At 36.1% G+C, this 16,205-nt stretch overlaps 1 protein-coding gene across 15 annotated transcripts in view; it reads right to left on the bottom strand.

Annotated features, from left to right (window-relative positions):
* ACAP2 (ArfGAP with coiled-coil, ankyrin repeat and PH domains 2) overlaps window positions 1–16,205 on the bottom strand; it is a 70,474-nt gene that overhangs the window by 4,898 nt on the left and 49,371 nt on the right. For 4 of the 15 annotated variants that reach the window (XM_049802069.1, XM_049802073.1, XM_049802070.1 and 1 more), the window contains 13 exons: window positions 15,809–15,860; window positions 14,295–14,395; window positions 12,969–13,074; window positions 12,322–12,530; window positions 12,036–12,105; window positions 10,558–10,652; window positions 9,006–9,208; window positions 8,568–8,672; window positions 8,105–8,197; window positions 6,603–6,790; window positions 6,168–6,277; window positions 5,030–5,140; window positions 4,725–4,786 (listed from right to left, as the gene is read on the bottom strand). In XM_049802069.1, coding sequence (XP_049658026.1) covers window positions 4,725–4,786; window positions 5,030–5,140; window positions 6,168–6,277; window positions 6,603–6,790; window positions 8,105–8,197; window positions 8,568–8,672; window positions 9,006–9,208; window positions 10,558–10,652; window positions 12,036–12,105; window positions 12,322–12,530; window positions 12,969–13,074; window positions 14,295–14,395; window positions 15,809–15,860 — 1,505 coding nt within the window. The remainder of the gene's footprint in view (window positions 1–4,724; window positions 4,787–5,029; window positions 5,141–6,167; window positions 6,278–6,602; window positions 6,791–8,104; window positions 8,198–8,567; window positions 8,673–9,005; window positions 9,209–10,557; window positions 10,653–12,035; window positions 12,106–12,321; window positions 12,531–12,968; window positions 13,075–14,294; window positions 14,396–15,808; window positions 15,861–16,205) is intronic. The other 11 variants (XM_049802071.1, XM_049802078.1, XM_049802074.1 and 8 more) reach the window with 7 other exon arrangements.

The following is a 16,205-nucleotide window of genomic DNA, read 5'->3' as shown; positions in this document are numbered from 1 at the left end:
ATTGTTTATAGATGGAATGATGCTGATGTTAACTCTTTGGGACTGTTAACTTGCATGCATGTTCTGTAGAAGCAAATTAAACAAAGCCAAACTATACCTGAAATTGTACCTCACAGGCAGCCACATAGAGGAAAGTTCAGAGTTAGAAAGGAAAAACAAAAGCATTTTAAAGCAATGTAAAAAGAAAAATGTTTATTAGCTATTAAAGAATAAAATCCTTGTTTTTGCAAGGAAGTGCTAACCAAGATTCTCTTCAGAAAAGTGGAATTATGGCATGAAGATTTACTTGGAAACAGAGGTCAGAAGTCTTATAGCCAGACAGAAGTCTCCATGAAAGAAACAATCAGCAAGCAATAGTATAAAAAAGCAATCCTAAATAGAGAAATTATTGTTCATAAATCCTTTTGGTCTATTACTTCAGCAAATATAAATTTTTACATGCATTACTGAACATTCATTGCATCTTTTAGTTTTATTTATAAACGTGATCTTTCATTTGGGATTTGGTTTTGGGGTTTTTTTTTGGTTTTTGTTTGGTTGGTTGTTTTTTTTTAAATCTTCACGCTTTGTGCTTAAACACAACCTGACTACTAGTACATATTCCAAAATGCAGGATGGCAGCAATTTCCACCAGGCCCATCTCCCTCCCCCTCCCTGTCTACACAGGAAAGCACATTCAGGAATGATTACTTCTTGAGTCATTGCCAAGTCATTCTTTTGCCACTTTAAAATGGACATTTTCACATTCTTTCATCTGCTGCAGCATTTTGGGCCTTGAGTTCAGGTTTCATTTTAAATATTAACCATACCCTATTGCCTTCAAAGGGAATTAATTGCATAAAACATTTGGTCTGTTCAGGAACTATGCAGCCATCCAAATTTTGCTGTCTTCCCAACACACACGACCACATAGGACACGAGCCCAGCACTACTGTTCCTTGCTGACAGCTTTAGCGTAGCATGACAAAGAAATAAACCCCAAATCTCTCTTATAATGTATGTTGAACATAAAGATTTCTTTTCCAAAATGATTGCAGAAGAAAAGTATTATTTCACTTTTCTTTCCAAAGAGCAGCTTTAAAAAGAATATTTGTGTGTTTAAAAGTCTGCACTATAGTGAAAAATTAAACTGTTTTCTTTTTCCATCTTCTAATGCACATTTCCAATATTAGAACTATTGTTCTTTTGGAGATGAGACTCCGTTCATTTGAAAATAATTCCAGAAATGATAACTGACCTTCCAGAAATATTTAACATGCATGGCATGTAGGTTTATTTAAAAATGTAATGACACAATTCTTCCCAGACTTCAAAAGATAAAACACATTCAATATGGCTCTACTAGGAAAAGTCAGTTCTAGTGAAATTCCCTTCTGGTTTTCAGATTTAGTTTCAAGTATGTTCTAGAGATGAAGCAGGCACAGGACACATTTTATTGTAACAGTTTCTGATAACTGCTTACACTGAGAGATAAGCACAGAATGAAGGGAGTTTTAGCATCCACCAAAAGAACAGCTACGAAGAGCACAAATCGGAATCAAGCTTGTATGATAAAAGCGATTATGCTTTTAATACAGAAGTGAGTTCCACTGGTGAACTAGTAGTGTAGTTCAAGTTGCTATATATTTGGTTCTTTCAAATTAACTTGAAAGAAAAAACAAAGGATTTTTGCAAGATACATTGTGGCTCTGTTTCTGGCTCTTACATAACAAAAATATTGCATACAAAAATAGACTAAAATAAAGTGTCCCTTTAGTTTGTATGCTGCATTAAAATACTTAATACTGTAAACCTTATAATTATTTTAAAATCCTACTCTAAAATTGAATTCTGGAAATTCCCTTTCCAAGCAATGTTTTCCCTAAAGTGCAAATTTTATGTACAAAAATACTATAACACTGCTTTACCATTTAACACCACAGTAACTCAAAAGGCACACATCATACATTCAAGAAAAGATAGGAAGAAAAAGTAGCAAAACTAATATCAAATATTTAGCAGACATACTGTAGCACCAGAAGATAAGCACTCAAGTATTGTATGAGAAACAGTACAATGGTGCATATGGCTTCTACCACCAGAAATGGACTTTTTGTTGAACAAGTTACTTTCAGCTAGTTCCCATTCTAGGAATATTTTGGAAGACCAACTGTAGCTCACAGAGAAATATATACATTCTCTCAGTAGCTCAAACCAGCCAGGTACATTTAAATTAGAAATGTTGATGCCATTAGCTACATTAGTAATTGTTTATCAACTGCATTACTGAAGCAGAGAAATAGGCAGTTGGCTTCACTCTGATGACAGCGAACTCGTACATCAATATTTACCCTCACATAGCTCCCACCAAACATACAATTGTCTTGAAAATCCTTATTTTCTTCTAGAACCATAATTTTGGAAGAGAAGAGTTCTAAAACAAGGGCAGTGCAGATAATTGAACATGTATATGCAGTGAAAAAGACCTGCCTCCTCTACGACCAGGTAAAGATATCATACCTTGCAACAGCAGAGAGGTTTTGTGCATACACTTACACATTTACACAATCCTTCTAGCAGGCTAGCAGATATGAACATTTAAAATACACAAATATTTACCTCAACTTTTAAAAGAGACTTCAGCAAGGAAAGAATTGAGGAGAGCAGAGCTATGCTATCCAAAGATAAAGCAAGATCTGCGGCTGGGACACTGTGCTACAGCTTGTGGCCTGAATTTCAAAAACTATTCTAAGGATACCCTCCCCCTGATTTTGGGCAAGCTCTAGTTTCCATTGTCAATCTTGCCTGTTTACAATGATCTGATCCTATCTGTAAGAATTCTGCATCAGATTGTATCAACTGCAGTCTCTAGATTCTACTGTAATACAAACTGATAAAAAGGTCAAGATATTTTCAATGAAAGACTTAGCCAGCTTTTTAATTTGTCTACCTAATTGAAGAATCTGTCTAAAAAAATAAATTTTTACAAGGTGTCAGGGAAAACAGTCCCCCCCATCTCCAGTTTAAACACATTCATATTTTCATCTTAGTGCCTGTATTTGTTATTAAAGAAACATTTTACTAAACATTTTTAACATTTAATAACCAACTGAGGCTTTTTGTACGAACTATAGAAACATATTTTCTGGTTTATAATAATTTTGGATTTGTGACAGGTCAATTAAATGACCCCAAATATTAATTTATGATTTAGCGCAGAGCTTTTGAATCAAAATACCTACCCTCCCTTCAAACAAAGGCATTTTACTATTTGAAACTGATAGTTATTACCTCTTAAAATAAAAATCAGGAGACTCAAAAATACGCCAGTATTTGTTACCTTCAGCCTGTTGGTACAGTAGTATGCATTATATCAGAAAACAGCTTTACATGTAAAATGGCCAAACTGGCAATAGACTTTCTTCATATACATAGCCTGCTGCTTTTTCTGAGTGGGGAATTCTTCTTCATTTAAGCTCATGACCAAGTACATACTTTTAAATTATCTGTTCCTCTACCAAAGAAAGCATTTGAATTCTGAGTGTCTATAGTACTTCTATTGTTTTAATCTGAATTTCCTACATGATTTGTTTACAAATAAATTTGAAAAACATCTGTTCTTAAGGAGAAACTAAACAAATTGGGTTTATTTAATAGAGTTCATCGGGGATATTGACATGAGATTCAGTGTTGCCCCTTGAGTGTATTCCAGCCCCAATGTGGTAAAAGACATAGTCACACATAATCCTTTTGAATCAGTGGAAAGTACATAAGGGCTTTATAGGAGTGAGCCAAGCGTACTCAACACTAAACCTTAAAAAGAAGGCTTGCCTTTCACTACTGCCAGGTATAGCAGCGTGTTTTTAGCTAACTCGACAGTTGTGTGTACCTTCATTATTGATATTTGCAGGAGATTAAATTAGGTTCCTATGGAAGCATACCATAATAGAAGAAATGGCTTGCATAAATACCACATCAAAACATAGCGTAAATTGGGGCTGAATGCCTGAGAATAAAGTTGCGCATATTCATTAAATGTAATTTTTTACTTCCCTGTACCAGTTGGCTCAAATGTCTGCCAATTCTTTTCTTTTTTTTTTTTTTAATCAAATGGTAAGATACTACGCATACAAAAATACATACTTAAGAATGACTGCTTTGTTTCTTATTTGTATCTTAACAAATAAAAATATTTAAAAATAAAATTTGAGGAAATAATACTTTCCTATTTCTGTCTGGAGTTATTTTGAAATATTTGATGTACATTTTTTACATTGGTGTGCAAGCATTTTTTCTTAAAAAGAAAAAGAGGACCATTCCACAGGAAGGACAATGATATCCTATAATAAGATGAACTGCTCAACTGCCTCTGAGCAACCTGGGACAGAAGGCTGCTATTAAATAACATCAGGTAAATCCTAACATCACGTGAATGTCAATGGAACATCAATAGGAGAAAACTGTGGACAACTACCAGCAAAACAGGTTGGTAATGGCTGTAGTTACATACACTACTATAATAATGTACTTTAAACACTCTCCTTTTAGTCCCCTAAGTAGTCTGACAAAGTCACACCAGTGAATTTCAATGAAGCGTTAACATATGTCAGTTGTTTATAAAAAACATTATTGTATGAAGCTATCTTCAATTTCCCTCAGCTCCTAAGAATCTAATTGTAAACTGATAAATTCCTGAATACACTTCTTATACTGCATTTCAGTATGGTTATTAGTAGAGTATTGACCTGGCTGTCCATAGAGTCCTTCTGATTCACGCATTTCTTCATTCATCCTTGCTAAACGCAACCTATGATTTAGGAAACAAGAACAACAATGTCATTTTTAAAGCACTAAAAAAAGACTACAATTCAAGACCTACGATGCATTCCTGAACCTCACACCAGTCAGGTCATCTACGGATAGTGCACTCTGCTTTTTCTTTTGCTCTCCCTGTGTTTATGTAAAGGAATTCTGACATTTCTTATATTTTTAGCTTGAAACAGAAAAAGAAAACCCAGGTAGTCAGTCAAAAACAGAACGTACAACTTACAATGTTACAATATCTGCATTTGCAGCTTCTACTGCTATACTCAATGGATCTTTCCCATCTTCATCAGTGGCATGCTGGTTTGCTCCTCGTTTTAGGAATAAACACACTTGTCTGTTTAGAAAAAGCATTTAAGAATAATTTTCACAACAATAACGGAAAAAAGCAAATAAATTCAAGCTGGATGCAACATATTTGGCTTAAATTGCCAGAAGTCTCCTGAACATCTCAAAACAGTGCTGTTCATCTAGAACAACTAAGACGTTAACACAGTAGTAAGCAAAACCTTTAATTATTTAATCCACATTAGAAAGATGCCTAACTCAAACCACACTAGTGCAGCAAGGAGTTGAACCCTTTAGAAGCAAGACTGTCCCCTTCTGCATCACCTTAGGTTGTAGAACCAAAAATCCTCATCCCTTTTACTACAAGAGACAAGAACCACTGATCAGGATAAATCAATACAGGAAAGAATACAGTTCACAGATGCCTGATTTACCCAACAGAAACTGATCTCATTTTTCTCTGCTATTATAATTCTTCATCTTTATAAACACAGCACACTGACTAAGCTGACGTCTTAAACTCTCCCAAGTTGTTGCACTCACGCTATTTAGAATTCATGCGTGCAAAGAGTTTGGGCACCACCAACCAGATTACTATGTCCTCACTTGAAGTGAGGTGGTACAGGGTTTTCAGTTAAAAGCCATGATTCCAAAACTCAAGATGTAATGCAGTACATTGAAGTAAGATACACTCTCAGTGCAACACACAGGTGGGATGAGTCAGAAAAAGCCTTGGCCCTCACACACCACTATGTCTCCAATTTGTATCTTATTTCTGAAGAAAACAAAAAAAAATAATCTCATGAGTCTTCACCAAAAGTTCATGCTATTTCAAAGCATTATTAAATACATGTTTTTACAAAATGGACCAAAGTGTGTTTATAGGCATGTGTTTTGCTAGCAGATGAGACTACTAATTCAAAACGTTGTTTCCTCTCTCACCACAAAAGTTTAGAGAAAAACCTGGATCACCTGAAATATATTAAAATGGCAGAATATTTGGGGAAATGAAGAAGCTTCACATTAACAACTACAGTAAAGGATGGCCATTTACAAATTCTGGAGCAGACAGTTACCCAGTGTGTCCTAAGACTGTGGCATGGTGCAGGGGTCCTCTTCCTTTCATGTCCCTGATGTTCACATTGGCCCCATTCTGCAGCAAAAATTCACAAGTAACCAACGAACCCTATGGAATAAATGCAAAGAAACAATTCATCACCAGATCTCTACAGTAAGAGCCAAACACATTTTGCCTTCTCACCACTGAGTCATGTGGTTAAACAAAATGGATTTGCTTCCATATCAAATTTAAACACTACTAGGTTATATAATTCCAAACAAAGCATTAAATAGTTCATAAACAACTTTGAGAGAACATTGTAAAGACGACTTCAGCACCACATTATCATTCATTAGTGATGCAAGCAGTTCAAAAGGAACAGTGACACAGAAATATCCCTATTATTCCCCTTCCCCTCCTCCCATGTCAGTCAGTGCTGTATGTCACATACCCCTCGCACTGCCTGAATAAGTGGTGTTGCTTTGTTTTCTTCTACGTTGACCCAGTTTACTTCAGCTCCATGGGCCAATGCTTCTGCCATATCAGGCAGATTCTTCTCAAAGGCAGCTCGATACAGCTGCAATCCTGGACTAGACTGTTTGGAGTCACAGAACACAGAAGACTCTTGCTTGTCGCCTTCTGAAAAAAAAAAAAAGGAAAAAAAAATTGCTTATCTAATCCCTGTTTTTACAAGGTACCTCCTGGAATTCTGACCAAAATGTCATTTCTCCAGCATAAGGTAGCTCAGGTTTTGCAGAATGCTGTGCATTGTTGCCCCATTCTGCCAGGAGAAGTCACAGATCCCTTTTGCCTGTTCTAGCATTCAGGCATGGCCACTTCACAGAATTATTACTGCCCGAAAAACATTCTCTCTACATTACTGGCACATGTGAATATCATTCAATCTACATATCCCATGTCATTTCTAAGAAATGATTTTAGATTACAAGTGTGTTTTATCCTATACTGCAAGATATGAATAAAACTAGTTTCCTGCAGTGATGTAGTCATACAAATATATCTTTATCTGCAACAGCTTGATACACCTGAATACGAGGCTAATACCATTCTGACCTAATTTTCGTTAGCACATACCATTGTCATTTACCAATTACTTGCTGTGGCTATAATCTTCTGGACTAAAGCATAATCTTTCTTTTCATCTCAATAAGAGTTTTAGAGAGTGAAGTCTGGGAGATAAAGACATTGTTATATATAAGCTTTCATAAGTTACAGCATCATAAGTGTTTCTACAATGCAGTCAAAGAAAGGATCCAACCCACATGCTGCTTGCCTGTAAAGCACAGCTGTGAACTACTGGATTTAAAACATATCTCAGAGGAGTTTTGTGATGTAGAATAAGATTGCTTTATAAATAAATGTTTTAGATGTATTGAGTATAGCTTGTCAAAATATCCGTCAGACCAGGATGCTAATATTAGATAGCAAATAATTTCATCAATCAATTTATAAAACTTTGAATAAAGAGGGGGTAGTGTTTAAAGACATGGTCAATTCCACATAAGAAGAAAACAGAAAAATTAAGCAACAATGCTCAAATAACACATAAAAGCCTATTATCTGTGACTTAACAGGAATTCTACCTCCAAGGATTTAACTATTTATAAAAGGATTATGCATTTCTGTGGAGACTTGTCTGTATCAAAATGCAGCATTGCTCTATCTGAAAAAAACCCAAAGTTCTGGCTCAGTATCATCTGACTGGAAAAAACATAGTTCTCTGCATTCATTTAGAAAAATTCAATGTCATTCTTGCTACCATGCCTGGAGGAGAGAAAGGTCACTCAAGCAATTACTACCCTTCTTAAAAATGTTTCAGCCCACCAGGACAGAAGAGACATGAATTATATCACCAAGTACTAACTCCTTTTACAAGAACATGCTACCAAGAAATGATTAAATTTTCATCTTAAAGTGCAAAGCCTAACACACCTGGTTCATACAAACTGTTAGCTGATATAGTAGAGACAAGGTGTTCTCTGCTGTCATCAGCACTCTGCTGGATCCCACTGTCACTGCTTCGTACTGTTTTGGGGAGAAACTGTAATTACTATGCAGACCGTAAGTTACCTACTCTTCATAGATACCATGATAATAAAGCAAGCTCTTATACTTGGTCCTGAATACATGATTTTTTTAAAAAAATTACTAATAATTATTCAATATTCTTAATGTATCCATAGAAAAATAGGAAGTCACATATTGCAACCATAATAATAGTCAAAGATTATTAGAAAGGAAAAGATCAGGATAAGTAAAAAAGCTTAAATTATTTCATGAAAACACTAAGCAATGCCAGTAGCTGGGAGACAATAGATTAAAGGCAGGGAGATGGCCACAACACACAATGGATCACTAGTGCAAATACTGAACACGCCGTAGCTGTAGTACTTACTACTACGTAGTTTTGAAGAGGTATCAAAGTAGGAGAAGAGTGAATCTAGTTCATCAGGACAGAACAGAGACTCCCGCCTCGCCTCGTCGCTACTTACAGCAACCGCTGGGACATGCAAGTTAGCAAAGCACAAAGCAGGCAGTAAGGAAGGGATAGGGCAGGAAAGAACGTTATTGGAAAAATTAAGGATGAAAATACGGAGGAAAGAAGGTGGTTAATACATTTCTGAAGGATAAGCATCCCCACTACAAACTCTTCCCCACCTAAAAATACACATCTCTGAACAAGTCTTTTCTCCCTTATACTTCTGAACTAGGCTATGACCCATTAGAAGACAGATTCTGATTTCTCTGCATGAGGCAGGAAATCAATTAATACAAAAAATATGTTACTTAAAGAACATACGTTGTACAGCTAAGGAGAGAAGCATGTAAATACCTTTTAGGGATGCCGCACCTTGTTCCCCTGCCAAAAGGGATTTTTCAGGGCCACTGTGCCTTTTCTCTTCCTGACTTTGAGGCAAAACTTTTGTTCCAGATTCAAGCAGAGATACTGACACAGGCTGCCTCTCTACAAACTTTCTCTCCACGTATTTTGCTCTGATGTATGCCTCCTTCTCCTGCCTGTCATATACAAAATCCCTGGAATTAGTAAGCTAATATTTTAGTATCTTTAAGTATTAAAAGAACATCTATTTCATACTAAACCCAGTAACCAAAACTGTAGTTTGGCATTGCACATAAGACACACTTACAGCACATTTTCAGAAATATGAAAAGGACACTATCTAACTCTTTCTGGATTCTTGATTAAATTTTGCATAAGGGTCAAAAGAAAGTAATTTTGTTAAATTCATATATGTATGTTTCCTTTCAGGCAGACTTTAGAAAGTGGTATGTGGAAGAAATAAGCATTAGTCACTGTATGTTACTTCTTGGCATTAATCCTTTATACATATTTTACATTGTTAATAACCAATTAATATAGCATATATTTAGTTTCTTAGGTAAATATAAATTGCAACATTTGTTAAAGGAACATCAAGCTTGCACAAGAGAACAGTAACAACAATAAGCCTCAGGTAGGCACAGCCACCAGTTCCATAATGCATACTGAAATATTTCTTCTTGTAACCTGAGGTTATCCTCTTAAGACATACACATCAGTTGTGACAACCTGATGAAAGGGGCTATAAAAGTATTACTATTGAAACTGCTGAAAAGCAGTTACCACTAGAAGGAATATCTAGCAAATCTCTTGCATTACTTATATCATTATCATTGCCTCCAAATTACCAATGCTTTATAAAACGCTGTTTTCTATACCATAAAACTGCTTGACAACAAGCAGCACAGAACTGCAAAGCCGGTAAAAAACAAAGCTTTAAAAGACATCTTATACAGCAGAACCAAACATTAGGAAACTACCTTCAAACACAAATTAGCATCAGAGAAATGGAAGACAGCAGTAGAATCAATTAAAAGGTTGCTGTAAAGCAGCAGAGCTCATCATGTACAATGCAGGCAGAAAGAAGGGAGCATTCTGGGCATCAGGGAACAAAAGTCAAACTCAAGAACAAAGTCACTGTAAACAAAAGGCACAGCCAAAGGCTCCTTCCAGGAGCACTCACAAAGTACAGCTGGCTGAAATGGTACAAAGTAAACAGGAAACAAAATTAACATGCCCACATTGATGAGACAGAACAGAATGCTATAAAGTTGTCACCAAAAGGAGGGATTGAGATCAGAAAAAGAACAAATTAACAAGAGAAGCCAAAAGTAACCAAGAGAAGCAATACCCAGTAAAGACAGAGAGTGAGAAAAGGGGGAGAGCAAAACATACTAGTGATATGTTTATCCCCTGGTGATAAGGGGAAACAAAGATTAAATCAAAGGAGTGTTACATAGTTAACTAGCAGCATCTTTTAAAGCTGGAGGCTGAAGGAAGCAACAACAGAAGGAAGTAAGAGGCACTGCTGGTAAATTACTACCTTTGGCTTCCAGGTTGTGGCTTCTTTACTCCCACTTTTTCCAACTTTGCTTCATATATTCTATTTATAACATCATTTCCCAATTCACACATAAGCTGTGAAGCAAAGTAAACAAACTCAAATACAGTTGCAAAAGGCTTTATCTACCTATTCAGTTGGTTTTAACCTCACTTAGCCTATTTTTACAACCTAGTATTTTCACTGGTAAAAGTACACTTACAGAAATAAGCATGGGTTTACATCATGATAATGAAACAATCAGTGAATAGAGAGACCAAATTCTGAGTAAGAGAGCAAAAAATATAGTCACTCTTTTAAAGTGCCATTCCCTTTTGAAAAAGGAGTGCAAAAATTACCATCTGTCATTCAAGAATCTTTTCTGTCTAGAGTGACATCTGCAAGCCTCATTAACAAAGGTACTCCAGCTTTGCCAGTAGCTATTCTTATCCTATCAGTCAGCAAGAGACAATTCAATCAACTCTACACCATCTTGTCCAACATACTTTTTGCTAAACCATAATCTGCTATGTCTATAGAAAAAGATCAAAGACAAAAAGCAGCCTGCAGATACTACTTTTAAAAAGAATTTGGCCCATGAAGTCAAACTTACTGATGGCAACGAACAGACTTCTTGCTTCTAATACCAGATAGAACACTTAACTCTGGTATTTACATGAACAGGATAAGAGGTATAGTTTGGGGGGGTGGGTGGGGGGGTGTTTGTTTTTTGTTTCCTCAGCATGAACACATTGATATTAAAACTATTTAAGGTCAAACTGCAAGAGGAACACCCCTCTTCACATTGTCTTCTGATTGTTCAGAACAGAGAAGCAATACCTAAGTACCAGAACATCACACCTAGAAACAAATGCTTTGCAACTGTTACCCAGTTGCACACATGCGTAGGTGCACGAGTTTCTATTTTGGTATTTCAATATCAACATGATTTTCGTAACCATGTTTCAAGCTAGAATTTTGGCACACCAATAGCACACAAGAGCAGTTGCATGAATGTTCTCCTATAAGCCAGTAGGAGTACAAAATCAAGATCTCACTGTAAGAGCTGGCATTTGAATTTTCAAATATGATCATGCTTTAGGCTGATATAGCACTTCCAAAATTTTTCAGCCCACTACATTATTGGTCTGTAAACAGACTTCCCTTTTTATATGTTGAAAGTATCAGATGAAACTTACTACTCAAATTGCATTTGTGAACCTGAAGGTGTCCTAAGCTGTTCTGACTCACAAGTTTGTAACAAGAATAACTATTGCTACTGCATGTATTATAAGAAAGTGTGAATTAAAAAAAAACAAACCCAAAACCAACACACAGCTATAAACATTTTCTACTCAAAAGTGCAAGACATACACTGGATACAAATGCACGTGTTTCCTGCATTGAACTTTCTGATGCAGAAGCTTTAGAACAAGAATCTAAGCACCAAATAGAAACTTGTTTCAAAACTACTATCATACCTTTAGAAGTTCAGGTTCCCATGAATCCAGCGTTAAAGATCTTACTTTTGAAAAGTGGACTCCCAAGCTCCTAAAGAGCATGAAAAAATATTAACCTGTAACTGCATGCTATGTCTCACTTCAGACAGCTTTACCAATAATTTATGCAAATAAAGCAGTTACCTTAATTCTGTCTACAAACAGGGGTCTCTAATCGTGCTTCAATATACATTTGAAGAGGCAAACACCACCCTTCCTAATTAAAGTCAATGCACAAATTAAATACAGTTCTAAAGAGTTCCCCAACCTGTGTATCCCAGAGCACTCGATGCACAGTGTGATTCCTAGGTTGATACTGGCCCAGCGAGGATCTGCCAAACCACAATCACAGCAGGCAGCATTACCAGGAATACACTGAACTCGCTGTAGAGCACTTTCTCCCTTTAACAACTTCTCTTTTGTCTCACTGCCAGACTCTAGGCTTCCAGTAGAAGGGGATGATTTCTTTTCCTGTTTCTAAAAGAAAAGAAAGAAACAAACAAACAAGACAGACACACACACTAAATTAAAGAAATAAAAGTCCTACGGATACGTACTGTGCACTAAAATCATAGAAAAAATAACTTCTGCGTTTAAGGACAAGGAAACCCATAGAACTGAAAAAATATTTCATTTTTTAGAAGAAATATTAGAACTGAATATAGGAGTGTCCTATGAATTTTAATCACACTTCAGAAAAAAACCCATCAAAACATATAGGCCAAAGTAACGTTAGTAAGATGGAGTAAAAGATAGATTAGATATAAATCATAGCCTTCAAAATTTCATTGCATTTCCACCAGAAGACAAACAACGGATTCTTTTTTTCCTTCCCTCTCATAAAAAGAGGTTTTCTCTGTTTTTAATTTTCAGGATCTAAAGAGCAGTTGTTGTTTGTTTGGTTTTTAAACTCACCTCAGATTCATCCCCTTTCTCTCTATATGCTGTAGCAATACTGGTCTGAACAGCCTTAATCCATGCCTGCCGCAGCTTTTCCGAATCAGCCTGAAGCATGCAGCTTCTGTGACAAATCACATGTGTACTCAGATTGAAAGAGACTGACCAAGCAGCTAACATCAAATAACACATTGTTCAATAAAATACAGACTCTTGAGAAAGTTTCTCGCTATCACCACAAGTATATTGTTTAATAGGCATCATCTAATAAACCTGTTTATTTTGAGATAACAAAGCAGCTGACCCTTTATGAATTGCAAACTCCTTGTTTCAAAACTATTTGCAGGTAATGCTAAAACATATAAATATGACTTCTCAAGTAACCCAGGGAATGGCTTAGTTTCCTATTCCCTTTCTTTTCTTATTGCAAATTTTTCATTTTTATATCCTCACATGCAATTTGCCTCCATGTCTAATTACACAAGATACAGGCACAAGTCCCTGAAAACAGTTTCATTCACTGAGATCAAGAGAAAATTATTTTAAAGCTCTCTGACAAAGAGTGAACTACTTTTCACACCAACAATCAAAGGAAACAGGTCATGAAGTACAAAAGTGTTCCAACACTTATGGGTTGAAAAAGCATAGGCAAGCAGGAGCAAAATGCACGTTAAAGCGAACCACAAATGAGGATGCAAACACTAGGACAGCAATCTATTAAGAGGAGAAACGTTAAGTAGGAGTGGGGAGTGTAGATAACATCCAGACCTAAAAGCAGGTTGATCTTATATAAAAAACTTAAATATGGTCACATCTCAAAATCATTAATAAGAAATCCATGTCCTGCCCTTCCTGCGGCAGGACTGCCATGCTTCTCCAAATACAACCAAACCAATACATTGCACTGCTAGAGCTGAAAAATATTTTTGTTTGGTAGTTTCATGTAGTGCATTCTCAAATGTAATATAACACTACCGGAGACAACAGCTTGTTAATATGTTTCTCTCTCATTACACCAATCAGAAATCTGGAGAAGCAGATCTATTTTCTACATTACTATGCAGTTTGATAGTATCAGCTACTACTAAGCCCCAACAGCTCCACGACCACAAGCCTTTTATGCTTAAAGCACAAGAATGCATGTTTATGTTAATGCCAAAGTAAACTGAATACTAGGAACACTTCTCACAGCATCACTTCTCTTAGCAAATATTTCAGAGAACTGTTCAGATACTTTTTCTGTTTTGATCTATTCCAAGAGAAGTGTTAATCTTGCATTTCAAGACAACTGAATGCAATGACTTTTTTATTTTTAAATAAATGCGTTCCATCACTTCTCCTTACTTTGTTGGAGAAACCACTTCAAAACAGAAACGTCTTTCTATGTCTTCACAGTGTTTAACTGTGCAAAGCCGCAAGTCTTCAACAACTACCGTGGGATTATCCTAAGAGACAAAAATTAACAAAAATGTCACATAGAGGAAAGAGAATAAAGTTGCTAATAATCCCAAATTATTTATCATTGAATTATATTTGCTTGTTTACACAAATTTTTCCTCCAAAAATATAACTGTAGGTAGGTAGAATCAGAGATACTTAGCACGAAGTATTTAGATAAATTTTAGTGTTTAGTTGTATATTTAATGAAAATTTAATGCAAACTTTGGAGAATTACTTTTTACCTGCAATCCAATCTACTAAATAATCAACACCTTAAATTAAACAACAATATTCAAAGGATTCAAAGATACTTTCTAAGAGATGCAATTAAATCACAAATAAATCAGAAAGATTACACCTAAATCAGCAGTATTATAAGTGCCAAGTACAAAACCCAGAAGCTGGATGCAGTGGTTTTGAAAATTTGATTCCATTCATAAGAATTCTATTCTAAGCTAATGGCATGTTAAATGGGAGTTTTTAAAAAACATAAAAATGTAATTGGAATTCACAAACACAAAATGCCCAACTCAAATGTGCTCAAAGTCAACAGTTTCCTTCCTTTCCAACCACAAAAATGAAAACCCTGAATTAGATAGTATCAGATAACAAGGAATAGCCTCTGATCTGTTAACACTGAAGAGAAATTAATTGTCTTTTGCCCCCCCCCCCCCCCCCCATCTCCATACAGTTCTCTGTGTTTTTCCAACACGAAGAATAGTTACAGCCATGTGGTGCATAAGCAGATTCTAGAACAGTAAATAAAGGAGCACAGGCCCAAATGTTGGTTGAAAAGGCTGGCTTCCACAGCTTGGGGCAGAGCTGCACTCATCGCTATAATATACAACTGTACTTTCCCACCAGCAAGCAGACAGACATTGGCTGCTGAACCGCCTCACATTTGCAGTATCAAATACATGTACATAACATCCTTGACTGTTTCATAATAAATGCTTTCATGCCTTCTTTTCCCCCCTCTCTCCCCAATTGCTAAATTGGATATGTGAACCCAGTAAGCAACTGGAAGGAGCAAGTCCTGAAAGAGTTAAACACAACTGCTCAAAAAACAGTATGGAATATTCCACTGCCATCAGGAGCCTACAAGCCTTTTGAGACCAACAACTTTTAAGGCTCTTCATAAACCTTCTCTGCAACAAGGTAACAAAACCCACAGCAAATAAAGTATGAGCTTACAAGTCACTGTGCAGGAATCTCAAAATCTGGAAGTGTAGCAATTAGTCTCATTTTACAAGGGGAGAAGTCTCATTTTCTCGAAGGAGAATGTAATTTAGAAAATGCAGTAGGTTGTTGAAGACCACCCAGGATGCCAATGTCAGCACTGCTTCTCCTTCCCCCGATCAATCAGGAAAACCATCACCCACACCCCAAACTATCCCAAGCCAGTTTTTGATACCTACCTTAAATTTCTTCTGGTACACAAGTTGGTTATTTTGTATTGAGAACCAGCGCCTATTCAAATGAAGAGACATCCAGAGAATACATAACTGATTTTACAGTGCTTATTTGACCAAAATGCACTAACATACAGTCTACAGAGAGACTGCATAAAAGAATTCACAGAAGTAATGCCGCAGTCAGTTTTGGCAACTATTTTGTGAGAAAAATGAAAAAAGGGAAAGCAAAGACAAAACAGAAAAGAAAGCAAGGTTCAAATAATTTGAGTCCTAAACAAACGCATTCATGTTATGGCAACATTAGTTAAGCTATCACACAAAACATTTTCATTTCAAAGAACATTTACTGCTGTATTTTAGCAGCAAGCTACAAGTAATTGTTTGATAACACAAATTCAGA

This window comes from Accipiter gentilis, chromosome 6, assembly GCF_929443795.1.
Source record: "Accipiter gentilis chromosome 6, bAccGen1.1, whole genome shotgun sequence".
Lineage (NCBI taxonomy): Eukaryota > Metazoa > Chordata > Aves > Accipitriformes > Accipitridae > Astur > Astur gentilis.
Note: the sequence above shows the minus strand (reverse complement) of the source record. Positions and strands in the feature narration are given on the sequence as shown.